The sequence below is a fragment of the Salmo salar genome, chromosome 04, assembly GCF_965601325.2.
Source record: "Salmo salar chromosome 04, fSalSal1, whole genome shotgun sequence".
Lineage (NCBI taxonomy): Eukaryota > Metazoa > Chordata > Actinopteri > Salmoniformes > Salmonidae > Salmo > Salmo salar.
This window is the reverse complement of record NC_138294.1, coordinates 12109610-12129639: the sequence shown is the minus strand read 5'-3', so window position 1 is coordinate 12129639 and position 20030 is coordinate 12109610. Positions and strand designations below refer to the sequence as shown.

General features: G+C 45.6%; 1 protein-coding gene across 9 annotated transcripts in view; it reads left to right on the top strand.

Annotated features, from left to right (window-relative positions):
- Positions 1-20030, top strand: part of LOC106610489 (catenin delta-1) — a 41164-nt gene that overhangs the window by 5097 nt on the left and 16037 nt on the right. For 7 of the 9 annotated variants that reach the window (XM_082974094.1, XM_082974098.1, XM_082974093.1 and 4 more), the window contains exons 2-10: positions 8315-8457; positions 10892-10960; positions 11139-11264; positions 12323-12612; positions 12745-12829; positions 13656-13846; positions 14384-14494; positions 15556-15694; positions 19509-19731. In XM_082974094.1, coding sequence (XP_082830220.1) covers positions 8320-8457; positions 10892-10960; positions 11139-11264; positions 12323-12612; positions 12745-12829; positions 13656-13846; positions 14384-14494; positions 15556-15694; positions 19509-19731 — 1372 coding nt within the window. In that variant the 5' untranslated portion in view covers positions 8315-8319. The remainder of the gene's footprint in view (positions 1-8314; positions 8458-10891; positions 10961-11138; positions 11265-12322; positions 12613-12744; positions 12830-13655; positions 13847-14383; positions 14495-15555; positions 15695-19508; positions 19732-20030) is intronic. The other 2 variants (XM_082974099.1, XM_082974100.1) reach the window with 2 other exon arrangements.

Genomic DNA, 20030 nt, shown 5'->3' with positions numbered 1-20030 from the left:
GTGTCTGCAGAGAACATTTCAATGACAGAATGTGAATAATTGCAGAAAATAAGATTTAAACCAGCAACATTTTCTCTCCAACAAGCGGGGTGCAAATAGTTTGTCATGAACATTAAATTCTCTGGCAACAGCTCTGATGGAGTTAGCAGTTAGCATGCCAATTGCACACTCCCTCAAAACCTGAGACATCTGTGGCATTGTTTTGTGACAAAACTGCACATTTTAGTGGCCTTTTAGTGTCCCCTGCACAAGGTGCACCTGTGTAATGATCATGCTGTTTAATCAGCTTCTTGATATGCCACACCTGTCAGGTGGATGGATTATTTTGGCAAAAGAGAAATGCTCACTAACAGGGATGTACATTTGTTTTGAGAAATAAGCTTTTTGTGCCTATGGAAAATTTCTGCTGTCTTTTATTTCAGCTAATGAAACATGGGACCAACACTTTGTGTTTTTGTTCACTATATATATATATATATACATACATACACTTTGTTACGTTACAGCCTTATTCTACAATGAATAAAATAAATCCTCAGCAACCTACACACAATACCCCATAATGACAAAGCAAAAACAGGTTTTTAGACAGTTTTGCAACAAAAAAATATATAATACAGAAATGCATTATCTACATAAGTATTCAGACCCTTTGCTATGACACTCGAAATTGTGCTCAGGTGTATCCTGTTTCCATTGATCATCCTTAAGATGTTTCTACAACTTGGAGTCCACCTGTGGTAAATTCAATTGATTGGACATGATTTGGAAAGGCACACACCTGTCTATATAAGGTCCTAGAGTTGACAGTGCATGTCAGAGCAAAAACCAAACCATGAGGTCTAAGGAATTGTCTGTAGAGCTCCGAGACAACCGGATTGTGTCGCGGCACAGTTCTGTGCAAGGGTACCAAAACATTTCTGCAGCAATTAGGGGAGAATGGCCTTGGTCAGCAAGGTGACCAAGAACCCGATGGTCACTCTGACAGAGCTCCAGAGTTCCTCTGTGGAGATGGGAGAACCTTCCAGAAGGACAACCATCTCTGCAGCACTCCACCAATCAGGCTTTTATGGTAGAGTGGCCAGACGGAAGCCACTCCTCAGTAAAAGGCACACGACAGCCCACTTGGAGTTTGTCAAAAGGCACCTAAAGATTCTCAGACCATGAGAAACAAGATTCTCTGGTCTGATGAAACCAAGATTGAACTATTTGACCTGAATGCCAAGCGTCACTTCTGGAGGAAACCTGGCACCATCCCTATGGTGAAGCATGGTGGTGGCAGCATCATGCTGTGGGGATGTTTTTAAGCAGCAGGGACTGGGAGACTAGTCAGGATCGAGGGAAAGATGAATGGAGCAAAGTACAGAGAGATCCTTGATGAAAACCTGCTCCAGAGCACTCAGGACCTCGGACTGGGGTGAAGGTGCACCTTTCAACAGGACAACGACCCAAAGCACACAGCCAAGACAAGGCAGGAGTGGCTTCGGGACAAGTCTTTGAATGTCCCTGAGTGGCCCAGCTAGAGCCCGGACTTGAACCTGAACGAACATCTCTGGAGACACCTGACAATATTTGTGCAGCAACGCTCTCCATCCAACCTGACAGAGCTTGAGGATCTGCAGAGAAGAATGGGAGATATTCCCAAAATACAGGTGTGCTAAGCTGGAGGTGTCATACCCAAGAAAACTCGAGGCTGTAATCACTGCCAAAGGTGCTTCAACTGTAAGTATGGAGTAAAGGGTCTGAATACTTTAGTAAATGTGATATTAGTATTTCTCATCTTCTCAACTTTCTTTCATTATCCAGCAGCCAAAGACACAATCCTAGTCATTAACAACCCATGCTAGTTGATGATAATCCAAGTCTTATTAACAACCCATGCAAGTTGATGAGAATCCTAGTCTTATTAACAACCCATGCTAGTTGATGAGAATCCTAGTCTTATTAACAACCCATGCTAGTTGATGAGAATCCTAGTCTTATTAACAACCCATGCTAGTTGATGATAATCCTAGTCTTATTAAAACCCATGCTAGTTGATGATAATCCTAGTCTTATTGATAATCCTAGTCTTATTAACCTCTTACATCTAGACGTTCCGCTAGCAGAACACCTGCTCCAATATCCAATGATAGGCGTGGCGCGAATTACAAATTCCTCAAAAATCCAAAAACGTCCATTTTTCAAACATATGACTATTTTACACCATTTTAAAGACAACTCTCCTTTATCTAACCACACTGTCCGAAGGCTTTACAGCGAAAGCAAAACATTAGATTATGTCAGCAGAGTACCCAGCCAGAAATAATCAGACACCCATTTTTCAAGCTAGCATATAATGTCACAAAAAACAAAACCACAGCTAAATGCAGCACTAACCTTTGATCTTCATCAGATGACACGCCTATGTTATACAATACATGCATGTTTTGTTCAATCAAGTTCATATTTATATCAAAAACCAGCTTTTTACATTAGCATGTGACGTTCAGAACTAGCATTCCCACCGAACACTTCCGGTGAATTTATTAAATTACTCACGATAAACGTTCACAAAAAACATAACAATTATTTTAAGAATTATAGATACAGAACTCCTTTATGCACTCGCTATGTCCGATTTTAAAATAGCTTTTCGGTGAAAGCACATTTTGCAATATTCTGAGTAGATAGCACGCCATCACAGGCTAGCTATTTTGAAACCCACCAAGTTTGACCCTCACCAAACTCACATTTACTATTAGAAAAGTTTGATTACCTTTCCTGTTCTTCGTCAGAATGCACTCCCAGGACTTCTACTTCAATAACAAATGTTGGTTTGGTTCAAAATAATCCATAGTTATATCCAAATAGCGGCGTTTTGTTCGTGCGTTCAAGACACTATCCAAGGGTGACGAAGGGTTACGCGCCCGACGCGTTTCGTGACAAAAAAAATCTAAATATTCCATTACCGTACTTCGAAGCATGTCAACCGCTGTTTAAAATCAATTTTTATGCTATTTTTCTCGTAATAGAGCGATAATATTCCGACTGGGAGTTGTTGTTTTCGTTCAAAGACGAAAGAATAAAAACATGGGGTCGCCTCGTGCACGCGCCTCCAGTCTCTGTTCTCTGATCGACCACTATCAAAATGCGCTAATGTTTTTCAGCCAGGGCCTGCAAAGCCACGATTCAGCTTTTTGCCGCCTTCTGAGAGCCTATAGGAGCCGTAGGAAGTGTCACGTAACAGCAGAGATCCCTTGTTTTGGATAGAGATGATCAAGAAGGCCAAGAAATGGTCAGACAGGGTACTTCCTGTACAGAATCTTCTCAGGTTTTGGCCTGCCAAATGAGTTCTGTTATACACAGACACCATTCAAACAGTTTTAGAAACTTTGGAGTGTTTTCTATACAAAGATAATAATTATATGCATATTCTAGTTTCTGGGCAGGAGTAATAATCAGATTAAATCGGGTACGTTTTTTATCCGGCCGTGAAAATACTGCCCCCTATCCATAACAGGCTAACAACCCACGCTAGTTGATGATAATCCTAATCTTATTAACAACCCACGCTAGTTGATGATAATCCTAGTCTTATTAACAACCCATGCTAGTTGATGATAATCCTAGTCTTATTAACAACCCACGCTAGTTGATGATAATCCTAGTCTTATTAACAACCCACGCTAGTTGATGATAATCCTAGTCTTATTAACAACCCACGCTAGTTGATGATAATCCTAGTCTTATTAACAACCCACGCTAGTTGATGATAATCCTAGTCTTATTAACAACCCACGCTAGTTGATGATAATCCTAGTCTTATTAACAACCCACGCTAGTTGATGATAATCCTAGTCTTATTAACAACCCACGCTAGTTGATGATAATCCTAGTCTTATTAACAACCCACGCTAGTTGATGATAATCCTAGTCTTATTAACAACCCACGCTAGTTGATGATAATCCTAGTCTTATTAACAACCCACGCTAGTTGATGATAATCCTAGTCTTATTAACAACCCACGCTAGTTGATGATAATCCTAGTCTTATTAACAACCCACGCTAGTTGATGATAATCCTAGTCTTATTAACAACCCATGCTAGTTGAGCCATCTTCCCTCTTTCTGAATTTCTGAAGGATATTTTCATCTCTGTCATATGAAACCATTCGGTGCACTTTGGAAAACAGTTTTCGCGCTAATTGGATTTTAGAATGTTCGCGCTTATGGCCTACTGCTGTGTGCGCATTGCTGTGCTTATAATGTGAATAAATTATTTGGCTATTTATCTGTTTGGAATATTTATTTCTTGCACAGAACGACAATCTGACCAATAGAATAGGTGAACTTTTGGACTGTTGGGATAGTATATTGATGTAGGCTAGTGCTTTTGCTGTTTGTTACTCATCTTGTTGACTGATGAAAAGTGAATGTGGACAGTTCTTCTAACATCCTGAGAATTGGATAAGGAGGATCACCGTAGCATCCCTGACGTGTCCGTCTTCACTCTGAGCCTACTTCAGAGCTGAGATGTCTGTGAGAAGGACCTGATCACGAGACTGGCGTTGGCTAATAACAATTGAGATATGAGAGAGCCATGTGAGTGAGAGGTGCTTTGGAGCACGGCGATTGGCAGCCGGGAGAAGGGAATTATAATGATTATATTCAGCCCAAGGGCACAACGGACACTCTGGCTGCAAGGCATGGATTTTCGGGGGCGTTGCGGCCACACAAGGGGGTCGTCGATGCCGTTGGGAAATTTGAGGCCTGTATGTGGTACAAGGCTACCCATCTGAACCTGTCCTGCCCTGTTAAGTGTGTTTTGTCCCTGTCAGTGTAAACCCATGAGCCCAATTTAAATGCATTAGCCTGCTTTAGAGGTACCTTGAAAATATGTTTTGCTGATAAATGAGGCCAACTTTTATCATTCTTTCTAGTTCTTATATTTGTTATTTTTTGGATTAGTGTGTATTGTGTTATGTATTATTGCACCGTTGGTGCTAGAAACGTAAGCATTTCGCTGCACCCGCGATAACATCAACAAAATATGTGTACGTGACTAACATTTGATTTGAGATATGAAATCATTAGAGGAATGGAAAGAAAGTCCCCTTGCAACCACTCCAGGGCTGAGAAAGAGGGAGAGAGGTAGAAAGAGAGAGAGGGACCGATGAGTGGATAAATGAAAAAGTGAAGGATAATCCACAAAGACAACCTGAACAGCTGAGGCAGGATGTGACATGCCAGAACTCCTGTTGGAATGTGTGACGGAGGTGTGTGTGTGAGAGAGAGAGGGAGGGGGGGAGACAGTTTGTGTGAAGCGGAAAGAGAAGGGGTGGGTGAAGAGATTAAGCAAGTTCACTGAAACTTGATGTTCTGTTTTTAGTTTTCAAGGATAAAGCTCATGTCACCATGACCAGATACCAGACCTACTGTAATACACGTCTCTTTGTTCATCCACTCTCCACAGACAGCTGCAGACTGGGTGCGGGGGTTGCTACTGTACAGTAATGAATACTGTCAGTGGCTGACTGGAGACAGGATTGAAGGGTGAAAATGATTTGGATGACTGGTCCTCCGGCATGACTAGAGCTCAAGAAGGATCTGATTCCATGTAGGCTAATGTGGTTCTGAATCGGTTATGTTTTGAACTAGGTATGTGAACGGTTATTCCAATATTCAAATATCCAAACGGACGTTAGGATTGAAATACTTTTGTGAGTATGACATTTTGTGATAATTTTTTTTTTTGGGGGGGGGCTATTTTAACATGGGGGAAAAAACTTTTTCTAAATTACATTTTAATATCCATGTGACATTGTTACATACAAGAATATACCATGACATTTCAGATTCTTAGTTGAATAAAACACTTTTTCGATGTAGGTTAGTTTTTATGACGCCACAGACTGGTAGTCGACCAGTGGCCTTCACTGTGTAGCTTGTTGTTTATGTTGGCCAATCAAAGAGGCTCAATGTGGAGCGAGGGTACACTAATGTAACGCTAGAAGGAATAAAATTACCCAATTAAAAGTTAGCCAAATGAGAGGGAGAAAGCTGCAACCAACAGGTAGGCTGTTTTATCTGAATGGGGTTTGGGGCGAAAGTGTAGCATGTGGCCGCAGCATTAGCCTAGCGTTCGACACTGAGTGTACCAAACATTAAGAACACCTTCTCTTTCCATGACAAACTGACCAGGTGAATCCAGATGAAAGCTATGATCCCTTATTGATGTCACTTGTTAAATCTGATACAGTCAGTGTATCTGAAGGGGAGGAGACAGGTTAAAGAAGCCTGATAGGGGTTAGTAGGGAGTGGACAATTGAGACATGGATTGTGTATGTGTGCCATTCAGAGGGTGAATGGGTAAGACAAAAGATTTAAGTGCCTTTGAACAGGGTATGGTAGTATGTGCCAGGTGCATCGCTATGTGTCAAGAACTGCAACGCTGCTGGGTTTTTCACGCTCTACAGTTTCCTGTGTGTATCAAGAATGGTCCACCACCCAAAGGACATCCAGCCAACTTGACAACTGTGGGAAGCATTGGCATCAATGTGGGGGAGGGGTGCAACTCAATATTATAAGGTGTTCCTAATGTTTTGTATGGTCAGTGTAAAGCTGGCTCTTCTCTAGGCTACTCTATTCAAGACCGGCACTTATATGATGATACATTGTATGATGAATAACATTGTGACTGCTACCAGTTAGCTAGTCATGGCTGTAGCTGAGTTACCTTGGTGTCTCTCCTCTTCCTCCGTCTGCTCGCTCCCTTCTCATACGTTACTACCCGGCCCATCGGCAGCAGGCTGGCACTCTATTGCTGCTATCACCCTCGTGCAGTAGAGCTCAGGTTAAAAACCTATGTATTTTGAATAACCGGATATCTGACAAAGATTCATGATGCTATTCGAGTAGTGAAATTATTTCAGACCCCCCACTCCTATTTTTTTACAGATTTCCCCAAGACTTGACCAGGAAGTTAATCTCTGTCGGTTTATGGTTGGTCCAGTTAGGCCAAGTTTTCTGTCCTGAATCCTCTAGCTACGTTTGGTTCCTCGACAACCTAACATTTTGCTTGTGGATCTGGGTTCTGTTAAAGTTTAAAGGTCCAATGCAGCTGTTTTTCTCAATATTAAATCATTTGTGGGTAACAATTAAGTACCTTGCTGTGATTGTTTTCAATTAAAATGGTCAAACAGAAAAAAAATAGCTTGTTCGCTAAGAGTAATTTCTCAAGCAAGATTGTAGCGCCGGCTGTCTGGGAGTGGTCTGAGTGGGGAGGGGAAACTCAGAACTAGCTCTTATTGGCAGAGGGTTTTTTATTGGTCTATTAACAAACCCTAACCCACCAAAACAGGTTGAAATTCCAGGCAGTCTTCAAACAGCTCTTACACTAAAAGGGCATTATGATTTTCACAGTATTATTTCAACCTCCATAGTGTGAATATAAAACACAGTAAAATCATGTTTCTCACTGCACTGTGTCTTTAAGGTCCGTTCCGTCTTTTACTGTCGTTCCAGTTTCTGGTTCTGTTTTGGGCTCAGTCAGGAGCTGATGGGTGTGAACTCTGGGCCCAGAAATAGACTTCTAGAACCTGTGGTGCTCGCTCTGACTCTCTCATTCTCTCCTTTCTTCATCTCGCTCTCACCTGCCTCTGTGGAAGACAAGAGGTGCTAACGAGCACCACCTGCCACAGCCCTTCCCTAAGAACATGTGAATTCCCCCCCCCCCCCCCCCCCCCCGTCATCACACTCCTATTGTAACTCAACATATTTCCTTCTCTCTTCCTCCTTCTCCTCTCCCACTCTTCTCTTTCCTGTATCTCCTCAACCTCCCTCTCCTATCCCTATCCTCCCTCTCTCTCTCCTTCTCTTCGTCTCCTCCCCTCTCTCATGCTGTTCATCTCTAAGTGTGGAGGTGATTAGCATCCTGTCGCCCTGCTGCTTCTCTGTACAGCATCACTGTAATGTGTGTTTGTGGGTTAGCTGTCTGTCTGTGTCTCTGTGTGTGTGAATATAACAGAGTATGGAATGTGGTTTAAAAACGGTTTATTCTGTGTGTGCCAGGTTAACTCTGTCCTTCCTCATTGTGTGGTGCTAGGTGATTTAACCCTGTCCTCTCTACTCAGTGTGGGGCTAGGTGGTTGAACCCTGTCCTCTCTACTCAGTGTGGGGCTAGGTGGTTGAACCCTGTCCTCTCTACTCAGTGTGGGGCTAGGTGGTTGAACCCTGTCCTCTCTACTCAGTGTGGGGCTAGGTGGTTGAACCCTGTCCTCTCTACTCAGTGTGGGGCTAGGTGGTTGAACCCTGTCCTGTCCTCTCTACTCAGTGTGAATGGAGCAGTGTGAGAGTGCAGCCTCTCTCCTGGCCTCCGTGCGGGAGCAGGAGCGTCAGTTTGAGCGTCTGACTCGCGCTCTGGAGGAGGAGAGGAGGTGCGGAGGCACCCTCCCACGCCCTCCCCCCAATCTACAGGTAACGCCTCGCCCCCATGGGATCACCCCCATAGTCATCATGGTATCACCCATCACCCCCATAGTCATCATGTTATCACCCCCATAGCCATCATGGGATCACCCATTCCATCATTTCGTCCTCCCTTGTTTCATCACCGTTCAACCGTCCTTGTAACTATCCATGCCGTCACCTCCATAGCTGCTGGTAGGGTTGCAACATTCCGATATCTTCCAGGAGGGAATAAGCAGGAAATTGGAGGATTTCCGGAAAACCAGTGGAATTTTTCATGAAATTCGCAGAATTTTGCAATCCTAGCCCCCACGGTGTCACCCATCGCCTCACACCAACCGGCTTACCGTCGTCCCGTCTCGTTCCATCATTGGTCAACCCTTCCTGTAGCCATCATTGATCTGCCCCATCATGACCAGTCCACTTCCATCCCTCATGCTGTCAGCCTGGCCTCTGTCCCAGGCCATGGTGGAAACAGCCTTGTCTAACTCCCCCCAGGTCATCTCTGTGGATGTGCATGCCATGTGAAGGTAGCCTGGTGCCACATCTGGTTGTTTTTGCAGTTACGCATTGCAGCAGACTTGTGGTACAATTGTTTTTCTGGCCGTTTGGTGTTGACATGTGAAATTCTCATATAGGCTAGAGAGAAATGTCATATTATAAACCTGGCTAGAAGACATTCCTAAGGCTCATATGTGATAAAACATACCTTATTTTCAGTGTTAATGATCCCAGTCCATGGCTGATCCTGTGTTCTGGTCAGTTCAGGAAGGTTTCAGAATATTACATATCGTTCAGATATTAGAATGGCAGTATTTAGTTTGAGAATGTTAGCTAAATGCTAACGTGTGAAAATGAACATAAACCAATTGCAAAGAGGCAAATCCAGCTCAACATTATACAAGCACTGCTAGTAGCTACTGAATGTCATTTTTGGTGCTTTTCTGAAGGAAGGGCAGCATGTGTACACTGAGCAGAAGTGAGAACAGAGGAGGAAAAATACACTTATAGTATACCGCTTGGTTGGGTTTTGTCCAATCCCTGGTCTAGGTTACTGTTTACCATGTCCACTTCCTGCTTAGTGTCTGACTGTGTCAGGCTTCCCTATCTGGACGTAGTGACCGCATAGCTTTAGATTACTTGTGAACGCACGCGCACACACACTGTCTGGTAAGCAAACACACTGAGGTGTGTCATTTTACAACCCTCAGGCATTTTATAAACACACTACACGTAAAACACGTAGTCTCCTCTCCTCTCTCAGGGTTGGTCTGGTCGGTCAGTGTTGTATCTCTGGAGAACGGACGGGGTTGGTCTGGTCGGTCAGTGTTGTATCTCTGGAGAACGGACGGGGTTGGTCTGGTCGGTCAGTGTTGTATCTCTGGAGAACGGACGGGGTTGGTCTGGTCGGTCAGTGTTGTATCTCTGGAGAACGGACGGGGTTGGTCTGGTCGGTCAGTGTTGTATCTCTGGAGAACGGACGGGGTTGGTCTGGTCGGTCAGTGTTGTATCTCTGGAGAACGGACGGGGTTGGTCTGGTCGGTCAGTGTTGTATCTCTGGAGAACGGACGGGGTTGGTCTGGTCGGTCAGTGTTGTATCTCTGGAGAACGGACGGGGTTGGTCTGGTCGGTCAGTGTTGTATCTCTGGAGAACGGACGGGGTTGGTCTGGTCGGTCAGTGTTGTATCTCTGGAGAACGGACGGGGTTGGTCTGGTCGGTCAGTGTTGTATCTCTGGAGAACGGACGGGGTTGGTCTGGTCGGTCAGTGTTGTATCTCTGGAGAACGGACGGGGTTGGTCTGGTCGGTCAGTGTTGTATCTCTGGAGAACAGACGGGGTTGGAATGTGCCTGGTCTTCACCCTGTTTACATAGCTGACAGGCACACACACACACACTGAGAACCCCACTGAGACACACACACACACACACACACACACACACACACACACACTGAGAACCCCACTGAGACAGACACACACACACACACACAGCCAACTGACAAGCCACTGACAGGTTCTCACACGCCCTGCTCTCTCTGAGGCTCTTTCTGTGTTGCTGGCAGCCCTGTTGCTCAGAACCGCTCTCTCATCCTCCTCCATGACTCACCCATTCTGTCCATCCATTCATGGTTTTTTCATTCGCTTCATCAAGTGTTGAATTGTTTGTCTACTCTGTACTTAGTGTATTTCTGCTTAAATGTCTGGGGTTGACTGAATGGTATAGTGGTGTTGCCTGTGTGTGTGAAAGGAGCCTGGGGCTGTGATGTCATGACATTCTCTCTGTCCTGCGTTAACCTGCTCCTCTGAATGTTTGGAATAACTCTGCTCCTCCTTGGCCACTGGCCCTGCGGTTGACACACACACACACACACACACACACACACACACACACACACACTGCCCACTTGTGTAAACAACTCCTGTCTTCCCCTCCGCTCTACAGAATGGGCGTGTTTGTGATGCGGACATAGAGAGGCTCACACTGAACGAGGGATACGTCAACGGGACACATGTAAGCTGTCTGTCTGTCTGTCTGTCTGTCTGTCTGTCTGTCTGTCTGTCTGTCTGTCTGTCTGTCTGTCTGTCTGTCTGTCTGTCTGTCTGTCTGTCTGTCTGTCTGTCTGTCTGTCTGTCTGTCTGTCTGTCTGTCTGTCTGTCTGTCTGTAACAGTGTCTGTCTCCGTTCTTCAGTACAGGATGGAGCCTGGTCAAGTCGTCCAGGAGACGGTTACCGTGGAGGAGGACCCTCACGAGGTGCCCCCCGTCATCTCCGTGGAAACCAGCGAAGATGGCACCACGCGCCGCACAGAAACTACGGTACTACCTTTACTTACAGACACACACAGTTGACACTTGAGGATTGTGAATGACATTAGCTAATTGACTGATCTTTTCTGCCTCCACACCCCTTACTTTCTCTCACTTCTCTTTTTCTCCCCTCCTTTTCCTCTCCAACCTCTCTACCTCTCCCCTGACTCATGTCACCTCCTCCATGTCTGACACTAACCTCTCTCCCCTGACTCATGTCACCTCCTCCATGTCTGACCCTAACCTCTCTCCCCTGACTCATGTCACCTCCTCCATGTCTGACCCTAACCTCTCTCCCCTGACTCATGTCACCTCCTCTACGTCTGACACTAACCTCTCTCCCCTGACTCATGTCACCTCCTCCATGTCTGACCCTAACCTCTCTCCCCTGACTCATGTCACCTCCTCCATGTCTGACACTAACCTCTCTCCCCTGACTCATGTCACCTCCTCCATGTCTGACACTAACCTCTCTCCCCTGACTCATGTCATCTCCTCCACGTCTGACACTAACCTCTCTCCCCTGACTCATGTCACCTCCTCCACGTCTGACCCTAACCTCTCTCCCCTGACTCATGTCACCTCCTCCACGTCTGACACTAACCTCTCTCCCCTGACTCATGTCACCTCCTCCATGTCTGACCCTAACCTCTCTCCCCTGACTCATGTCACCTCCTCCATGTCTGACACTAACCTCTCTCCCCTGACTCATGTCATCTCCCCAGCGCCCTCCTCCCCCCGACCAGCTCCCCCACGCGACCTCCCTCCCCCTGACTCATGTCACCTCCTCCATGTCTGACACTAACCTCTCTCCCGCCTGCACTCACGTCGCCTCCCCCCCCGACTCTGCCCCCCCAGCGCCTCCTCCCCCCGCCAGCACTCCACGCGACCTCCTCTCCCCCTGACTCATGTCATCTCCTCCACGTCTGACACTAACCTCTCTCCCCTGACTCATGTCACCTCCTCCATGTCTGACCCTAACCTCTCTCCCCTGACTCATGTCATCTCCTCCATGTCTGACACTAACCTCTCTCCCCTGACTCGTGCTGTCATCTCCCTCTCCCCAGGTAAAGAAGGTAGTGAAGACTACCATGACTCGTACAGTCATCCCCTCTGTGTCTGACAACCTCTCCCTGGATGGAGGGGGGTCTATGACAGGTGTAGGGGGTTACACCACCCCCATGGAGCGGGTCTACAGACAGCCAGGTCCTCCCATGGACTATCCCACCAACACTGTGCCCCGAAACTACCACTACGGACCCCCGGGGGGGTACGAGGACTACCGCCAGGGCTCTCCCTCCATAGGGGAGACCTACGCCAGCCTGAGCAGGGGAGCACGCATGGACGACCGCTACAGGTAGGACAGATGGATCTGTTGTCTCTTTATCCATAGACGTAGAGTTGGGAGACAACGGGTATATTCTCTCCTTTCTCCCCCCTCAACTCTCCCCCCTCTTCTCCTCTCTACTTCTCCCCTCCTCTCCTCCAGGCCAGCTGATGTGTACCGGACCCTGGACTCAGGATACAGAGCCATCAGCAGGAACCAGCTGGACCCATACGCAGCACAGCCACAGGTGGGTCATATGGCGTGTGTGTTAAATATAGTGGGTCGTATGGGCAGTGCGTTGGAGCTGTCAGGACTGCAGAGTGTATTAACGTGATGATGTTGTATTGTCAGGTGGGTCGTATGAGCAGTGTGTAGTTGCTGTCAGGACTGCAGAGTGTATTAACGTGATGATGTTGTATTGTCAGGTGGGTAGTATGAGCAGTGTGTAGTTGCTGTCAGGACTGCAGAGTGTATTAACGTGATGATATTGTATTGGTCAGGTGGGTCGTATGGGCAGTGTGTTGCTGTCAGGACTGCAGAGTGTATTAACGTGATGATATTGTATTGGTCAGGTGGGTCGTATGGGCAGTGTGTTGCTGTCAGGACTGCAGAGTGTATTAACGTGATGATATTGTATTGGTCAGGTGGGTCGTATGGGCAGTGTGTTGCTGTCAGGACTGCAGAGTGTATTAACGTGATGATATTGTATTGTCAGGTGGGTCGTATGGGCAGTGTGTTGCTGTCAGGACTGCAGAGTGTATTAACGTGATGATATTGTATTGGTCAGGTGGGTCGTATGGGCAGTGTGTTGCTGTCAGGACTGCAGAGTGTATTAACGTGATGATATTGTATTGGTCAGGTGGGTCGTATGGGCAGTGTGTTGCTGTCAGGACTGCAGAGTGTATTAACGTGATGATATTGTATTGGTCAGGTGGGTCGTATGGGCAGTGTGTTGCTGTCAGGACTGCAGAGTGTATTAACGTGATGATATTGTATTGTCAGGTGGGTCGTATGGGCAGTGTGTTGCTGTCAGGACTGCAGAGTGTATTAACGTGATGATATTGTATTGTCAGGTGGGTCGTATGGGCAGTGCGTTGGAGCTGTCTGGGATGCAGAGGTTTGTCCCGGAGCCGTACGGTCTGGAGGATGACCAGAGGAGTGTGGGATATGACGAGGCAGACTACGGCATGGGACCGGCCATCCACTACGGAACAGTACCACGCAACCAACAAGCCTTCAACCACGGACCGCCCCGCAGGACAGGGTACATGCCCCAGTGTGTGTGGAGGGAGTGTGTGAGGGGGACATTTCTGTTGGTATATTTGTGCAGTAATGTCTGGTCTCCTTCTCTGTATCTCTGATTGTTTATTCAGTCAGTGTAGTGTCCACTCCCTACTAACCCCTACCAGTGTAGTGTCCACTCCCTACTAACCCCTACCAGTGTAGTGTCCACTCCCTACTAACCCCTACCAGTGTAGTGTCCACTCCCTACTAACCCCTACCAGTGTAGTGTCCACTCCCTACTAACCCCTACCAGTGTAGTGTCCACTCCCTACTAACCCCTACCAGTGTAGTGTCCACTCCCTACTAACCCCTACCAGTCTAGTGTCCACTCCCTACTAACCCCTACCAGTGTAGTGTCCACTCCCTACTAACCCCTACCAGTGTAGTGTCCACTCCCTACTAACCCCTACCAGTGTAGTGTCCACTCCCTACTAACCCCTACCAGTGTAGTGTCCACTCCATCACAGGAGTAGTGTTCACTCCATACTAACCCTTTACCTGTTCTCTCCCCTCCCAGGAGCTATGAAGGGACTCTGGATGGAGACATGAGTGGAGCAGGGGACATGTACTACTGGGGAGGTGCACCCCTGGCCCAGGGAGAGAGGGGTAGCATGGCCTCATTGGACAGGTGAGACTCCTTGGTGGTGTATTGTAGATATATCAGGGGTATTCACATCCAAGCCTGCATGTCCAGACCAGGGCTTAAAATGAACACTCACCATCTGCCAAACGCGGGTACATTTTGTCATTGGTGGGTCAGATGTCTGTTTCACCAGCCATGTTGGTGGGTGGCCAGGGCTCCACAGTGCCAGCATTTCACTCACATTTGTGAATAAAAATAGTCAAGTGTGATTAAATGGTGCAGTAGCTATTTTCAAAGTATTTCTGCAGTTTTTGTCTCATAGCTGGTAAATTAATCCCACAAAGTCAAAGAACTAGGAATCCTATAGCCTATCCCACCTCGCACTGTGTCTGGAGCTGAGTGAAAGATTCATTTTTAGAAGCTTTGTGCACAGGCATAAAAGTTGGTCTAATTTACTTGAAGATGAAGTCTACTGAAGTAAGACTTTGTCTTTGTGTTTCCTGGCTATTTATATTTGTTTTGTTCACAAGTTAGGTTGTTTTTCAATGTTTGAGTTTCAACTGCTAGGGAAGAGAAGACAACTCTGCTGCTTGTCTCACAAGATAAACATGACTCGAGTCACGTTACCATGGTAACCTCCCGTCCTTAAAGGGGCAGGGGATCATTTTTGTTAAGTTTCAGGTCACAAAAAATGTAATTAAATTAAACAATATACCACATTACTTCTTAACAGTAATACATTTATTGTTTTAGAAACATTACAAAGCATGCTCATCTGTTTTTTTGTTTTGTTAGTGTAATTTTAGGGAAGGAAATATTTTGGATTATAAAAAAAACAGAGTGGCTGGTAGAGCTTTAAATCTACCTGCCACAGTGGCTGGTGGACAAAAAAGTGAATTTTAGGACTGGTCCGGACCACTGCTGTTTTTCTGTTCTACCTGATAATGAATTGTACCCACCTGGGGTCCCAGGTCTAAGTCAGTCCCTAATTAGAGGGGAAGAATGATATTCAACAGTGGTACTGAATTCAAGGTCCAGATTTGGAATTTGCCTGCATGTCGCTTTGGATGAAAGTGTTGTATATATTCTCTTACCTGATTGGCCAGCACCCTGAGGAAAGGCCCTGCCACTTCCTGGAGACAGCCTGAGCTGCCAGAGGTCATCGCCATGCTCAACTACAGACTGGACCCCGTCAAGAGCAACGCTGCTGCATACCTGCAGCACCTCACCTTTAAGAACGACAAGGTAATATATACACCTGCAGCACCTCACCTTTAAGAACGACAAGGTAATGGGCACGTTCTTCTGACCAGGTGTTGCTGATGCCTGACAGATCTTACAACGACTGTATTTTTGATGTATTGGTTAACCACATAATATGTTATAGCAATCTGTCAGTCGATGACGTGGCACATAACCATTGGTTGATGCAAGCGACGTCTGATATATATATATATATATGAGGTCGCATTCCCCTGCTCAGACGTCGCTTGCATCAACCAATGGTTATGTGCCACGTCATCGACTGACAGATTGCTATATATATATATATATATATAAACTTTATTATTATTTTTTAGAACTTTTATTTAACTAGGCAAGTCAGAACAAATTCTTATTTTCAATGATGGACTAGTAACCGAAAGGTTAACTGCCTTGTTCAGAGGCAGAACGGCAGATTTGTTTTTTACCTTGTCACCTTGGGGATTCGATCTTGCAACCTTTCGGTTACTAGTCCAGCGCTCTAACCGCTAGGCTACCTGACGCCCCTTTTAAGAACTACAAGGTAATATGTGACTTGCTCTATGATAATCAGTCACATTGACCCCAAAACCATTTGGAGTTTTAGACAGTGCTGGAAAGAAGAGAATGGTAGCTTTGTAATGAGGCCAACATGATCTCTCTACTCCAAATATCCAACGAGTTACATGTCATTACATGTTGAGTCCCCACACCATGTTTTTTGAGAGAAACTAGGTCAAAGTTTGTAGTTACTTTTTTAAGACCTTTATTCAAATAATGAATACGGAAACGCATAACATGAAATCCAGTAACTCTACAGACAGTGTCTGTCTGCATCGGTGTTGCATACACATGAATACGTGGCCACATTTGTACACATACACACATTGCACATTGGCTGCATTCACTTATGTTCACACGTGTACATACATGACAGAGAAACACTTGGAAAGACTAAAGGTCACAACCATATGTGCAAAGACTACATGTGGTGTGCACGTGTTTGAACATGTACACGTGCACATCCCATGTAGTCCCTGCACATATTATGGTTGTGACCCGTAGTCTTTCCAAATCAGATTCCATTCGGAGAGGCTTGGGAGGATAAATAATGAATCAGTTGCCATGTTAAATAATATCTCTTATAGTTTCATGTCACAGAGAATGTGTATAGGCTATATTCAAACACATTTTCTCCATGTGACACGTCCCTGGGGACAGCACATGCAGATGTGCCCAAACGACCCTCTCACAAACCAAGGACCTGACACCCATGACAGTCACACAGAGTAAACAACATCTGAAAAGAGCTAAACCAGAGAAGGGGATGGGGGGGTGAGAGGTAATACGGGTCAGAGTAATCTAAGCAGCAACTAAAAGGAGAAACTTTAAAGACAATATGACCGCACGTCACCAAAGTATGGACTGACCGTCTCTCTGGGTCTGATTCATGCGGGCTTTGGTTAGCCTTTGCTGCTGGTCCACTGGTTTGAGCTGTTGAACGTTCCATACAAATATAAGTATCAAGATTTAGGAAAGCACTCTCCATGATCACGCATCAAAGTTTTGCACTTGGGCCACACAGAAGGTCTGAAATGTCGGTATCACTCGGATGTCTGGCCTCAAATCCAGGGCTCCATCCTGGGAGCGGCATCGCGTGGACATCTGCCAAATTGTTGATGTAGTGGATGACTCACTGAATGTCATCGTAGGACGACACCTCTTCTTCCTTGGAGTCACACCTTCTAGAACGTTAGCACTGCAGTCAGCTTGTCTGCAGAAATTCTGAAACCAGAAAGTAAATTATTTAAAAGTCCTGAACAGTCATTCTGAAAAGCATTTTTTTCTCTCCTGGCTAAATACCAGGAAGTTTGAGAAGACAGGCTGAGTGGGCGTGGAGCTTATATTCATGAGCTGGCCTTGACTGACAGCTCTTTGAAAAGCCTTTGTCGAGCAACTTGGATGCAGTGTTGCAGTAAAATCACCTCAAGCAAATGTGGTGAAACACAAAGAACCTCAAACAATATTGCATCAATTATATATTTATATACATCTCCCGTTTAGAATGTATTTTGTGATGTGGTTCACAGCAGCACTGACAGATGTTTTGAAAGAGACCCCCCCCCCCCCCTTTGTTCCATGCTGACTGAAGACCCAGCTAGCCAGTAACTAGCGAACACCAGACACGGATGAAAGGGGAAACATATAAGTAGCTTTGCCATAGATGAATAGGGTAAACTCTAATTATATTTGCTGAAAACCTACAGTCACATTTTGGCACCAGTAGAGGATCTATCTAGCTATATAAACCATGCTCTTCTGCAAACACACCTTCTCCCATGTTGGTTACAAGCTCCTTTTTGAGCTGACTGTTTCCTTGCAGATCTTGACAATGAGCACTAGATGTTTTTCATCAGAAAAGACGAATAGCAATAAATAATAATTGAAGTCAGTCATCGTCATAATCTACTCTAGTCAATACATGTTCAACTAATATCAACACACTTTCTATAACACACACAACCTGCACTCATTGAAATGCATGCGTGAACACACACACTTTTACTAGTATTGTAAATGGATCATGTTTGATATTAAGATATTTGATAACTATAGACGGCCATGTCATGTATTTTTGTAACCTGTCTTGGACAAATATAAGCACACACATTTTTGTATTATTTCTCTTTTTCCCCTGTCTACATTGTTGGGAAGGGCCGTAAGCATGTCACTTAGTCTACACCTGCTGTTTACCTGTAACGTGTACGCTAATAATCAGGAAGCAGGTACAGGGAGTGAATTTAATAAATAAACAAACATGGAACAAAACAAGAAACAGGAGTAGTGTACAGACATGGAACATATAAACAGAAACAATAAGGCCCGGGGGAAGAACCAAAGGGAGTGACAGATGGGGGAGGTAATCAGAAAGGTGAGGGAGTCCAGGTGAGTCTCATGAAGCGCAGGTGCGCGTAACGATGGTGGCTGGTGTGCGTAATGATGACTACACTGGTGACAACGAGCGCCAGAGAGGAGGAGCGCGAGTAGACGTGACATTATCCCAATCATGTGACTAATAAACATTTATTTTATTTGACACGGAAATACATTCCCACTTCTCTTTCATGGTCAGTCAGTCACTCACTTAACTACAAACACTACTAGCTACATGGCAATCTAGGTTGGATGGGCAGAACATCCCCCACTTCACTCACTCACTCGTGCGCACACACACACACACACACACACACACACACACACACACACACACACACTTGGCTTTAATACACACAAGGTAATATATATACACCTATAGCACCTCACCTTTAAGAACAACAAGGTCATCTTTATCTATACACACTTACTTTATATACACAAACAGAACCTGCACACCGACAGCTTTAAAGCCCCTTGCATATCTGTCTCAATTACCTGGTACCCCGTTTATATAGCCATGTTATCATTACTCATTATGTGTTTATATACTTTTGTTATTAAGTGTTGTTACTTTTCTATCATTCTTTCTATTTTCTCTCTGTCTGCATTGTTGGGAAGGGCCCGTAAGTAAGCATTTCACTGTTAGTCTACACTTGTTGTTTACGAAGCGTGTGATGAATAAAATTAGATTTGATTACCCACACACCCTTTATCTAGTTATAAACACAGCCATGCTGCAGGCTACCTAGCTACTGTCTTTCATGTCAGAATGAGAGCAACACACAACCACTAACACCTTCTCCCTCCTTCCCTCTCCTCTCTCCCCCTTCCATCTCCTCTCTCCCTCGTTCCCTCTCCTCTCGCCCTCTCTCCCCTCCAGGTGAAGACAGATGTCCGTCGTATGAAAGGTATCCCATCCCTGGTGTCCATGTTAGACAACCCTAAGAAGGAGGTCCACCACGCCGCCTGCGGAGCGCTCAAAAACATCTCTTACGGACGAGACCCTGACAATAAGATCGCCATCAAGAACTGTGATGGAGTACCGGCCCTGGTCCGACTGCTGAGGAAGACCAGAGACCAGGACCTGACCGATACTATCACAGGTAATACTACTGTGGTTACTACTAGTGTACTGCTGCGGTTACTACTAGTGTACTGCTGCGGTTACTACTAGTGTACTGCTGCGGTTACTACTGGTGTACTGCTGCGGTTACTACTGGTGTACTGCTGCGGTTACTACTGGTGTACTGCTGCGGTTACTACTGGTGTACTGCTGCGGTTACTACTGGTGTACTGCTGCGGTTACTACCGGTGTACTGCTGCGGTTACTACCGGTGTACTGCTGCGGTTACTACCGGTGTACTGCTGCGGTTACTACCGGTGTACTGCTGCGGTTACTACC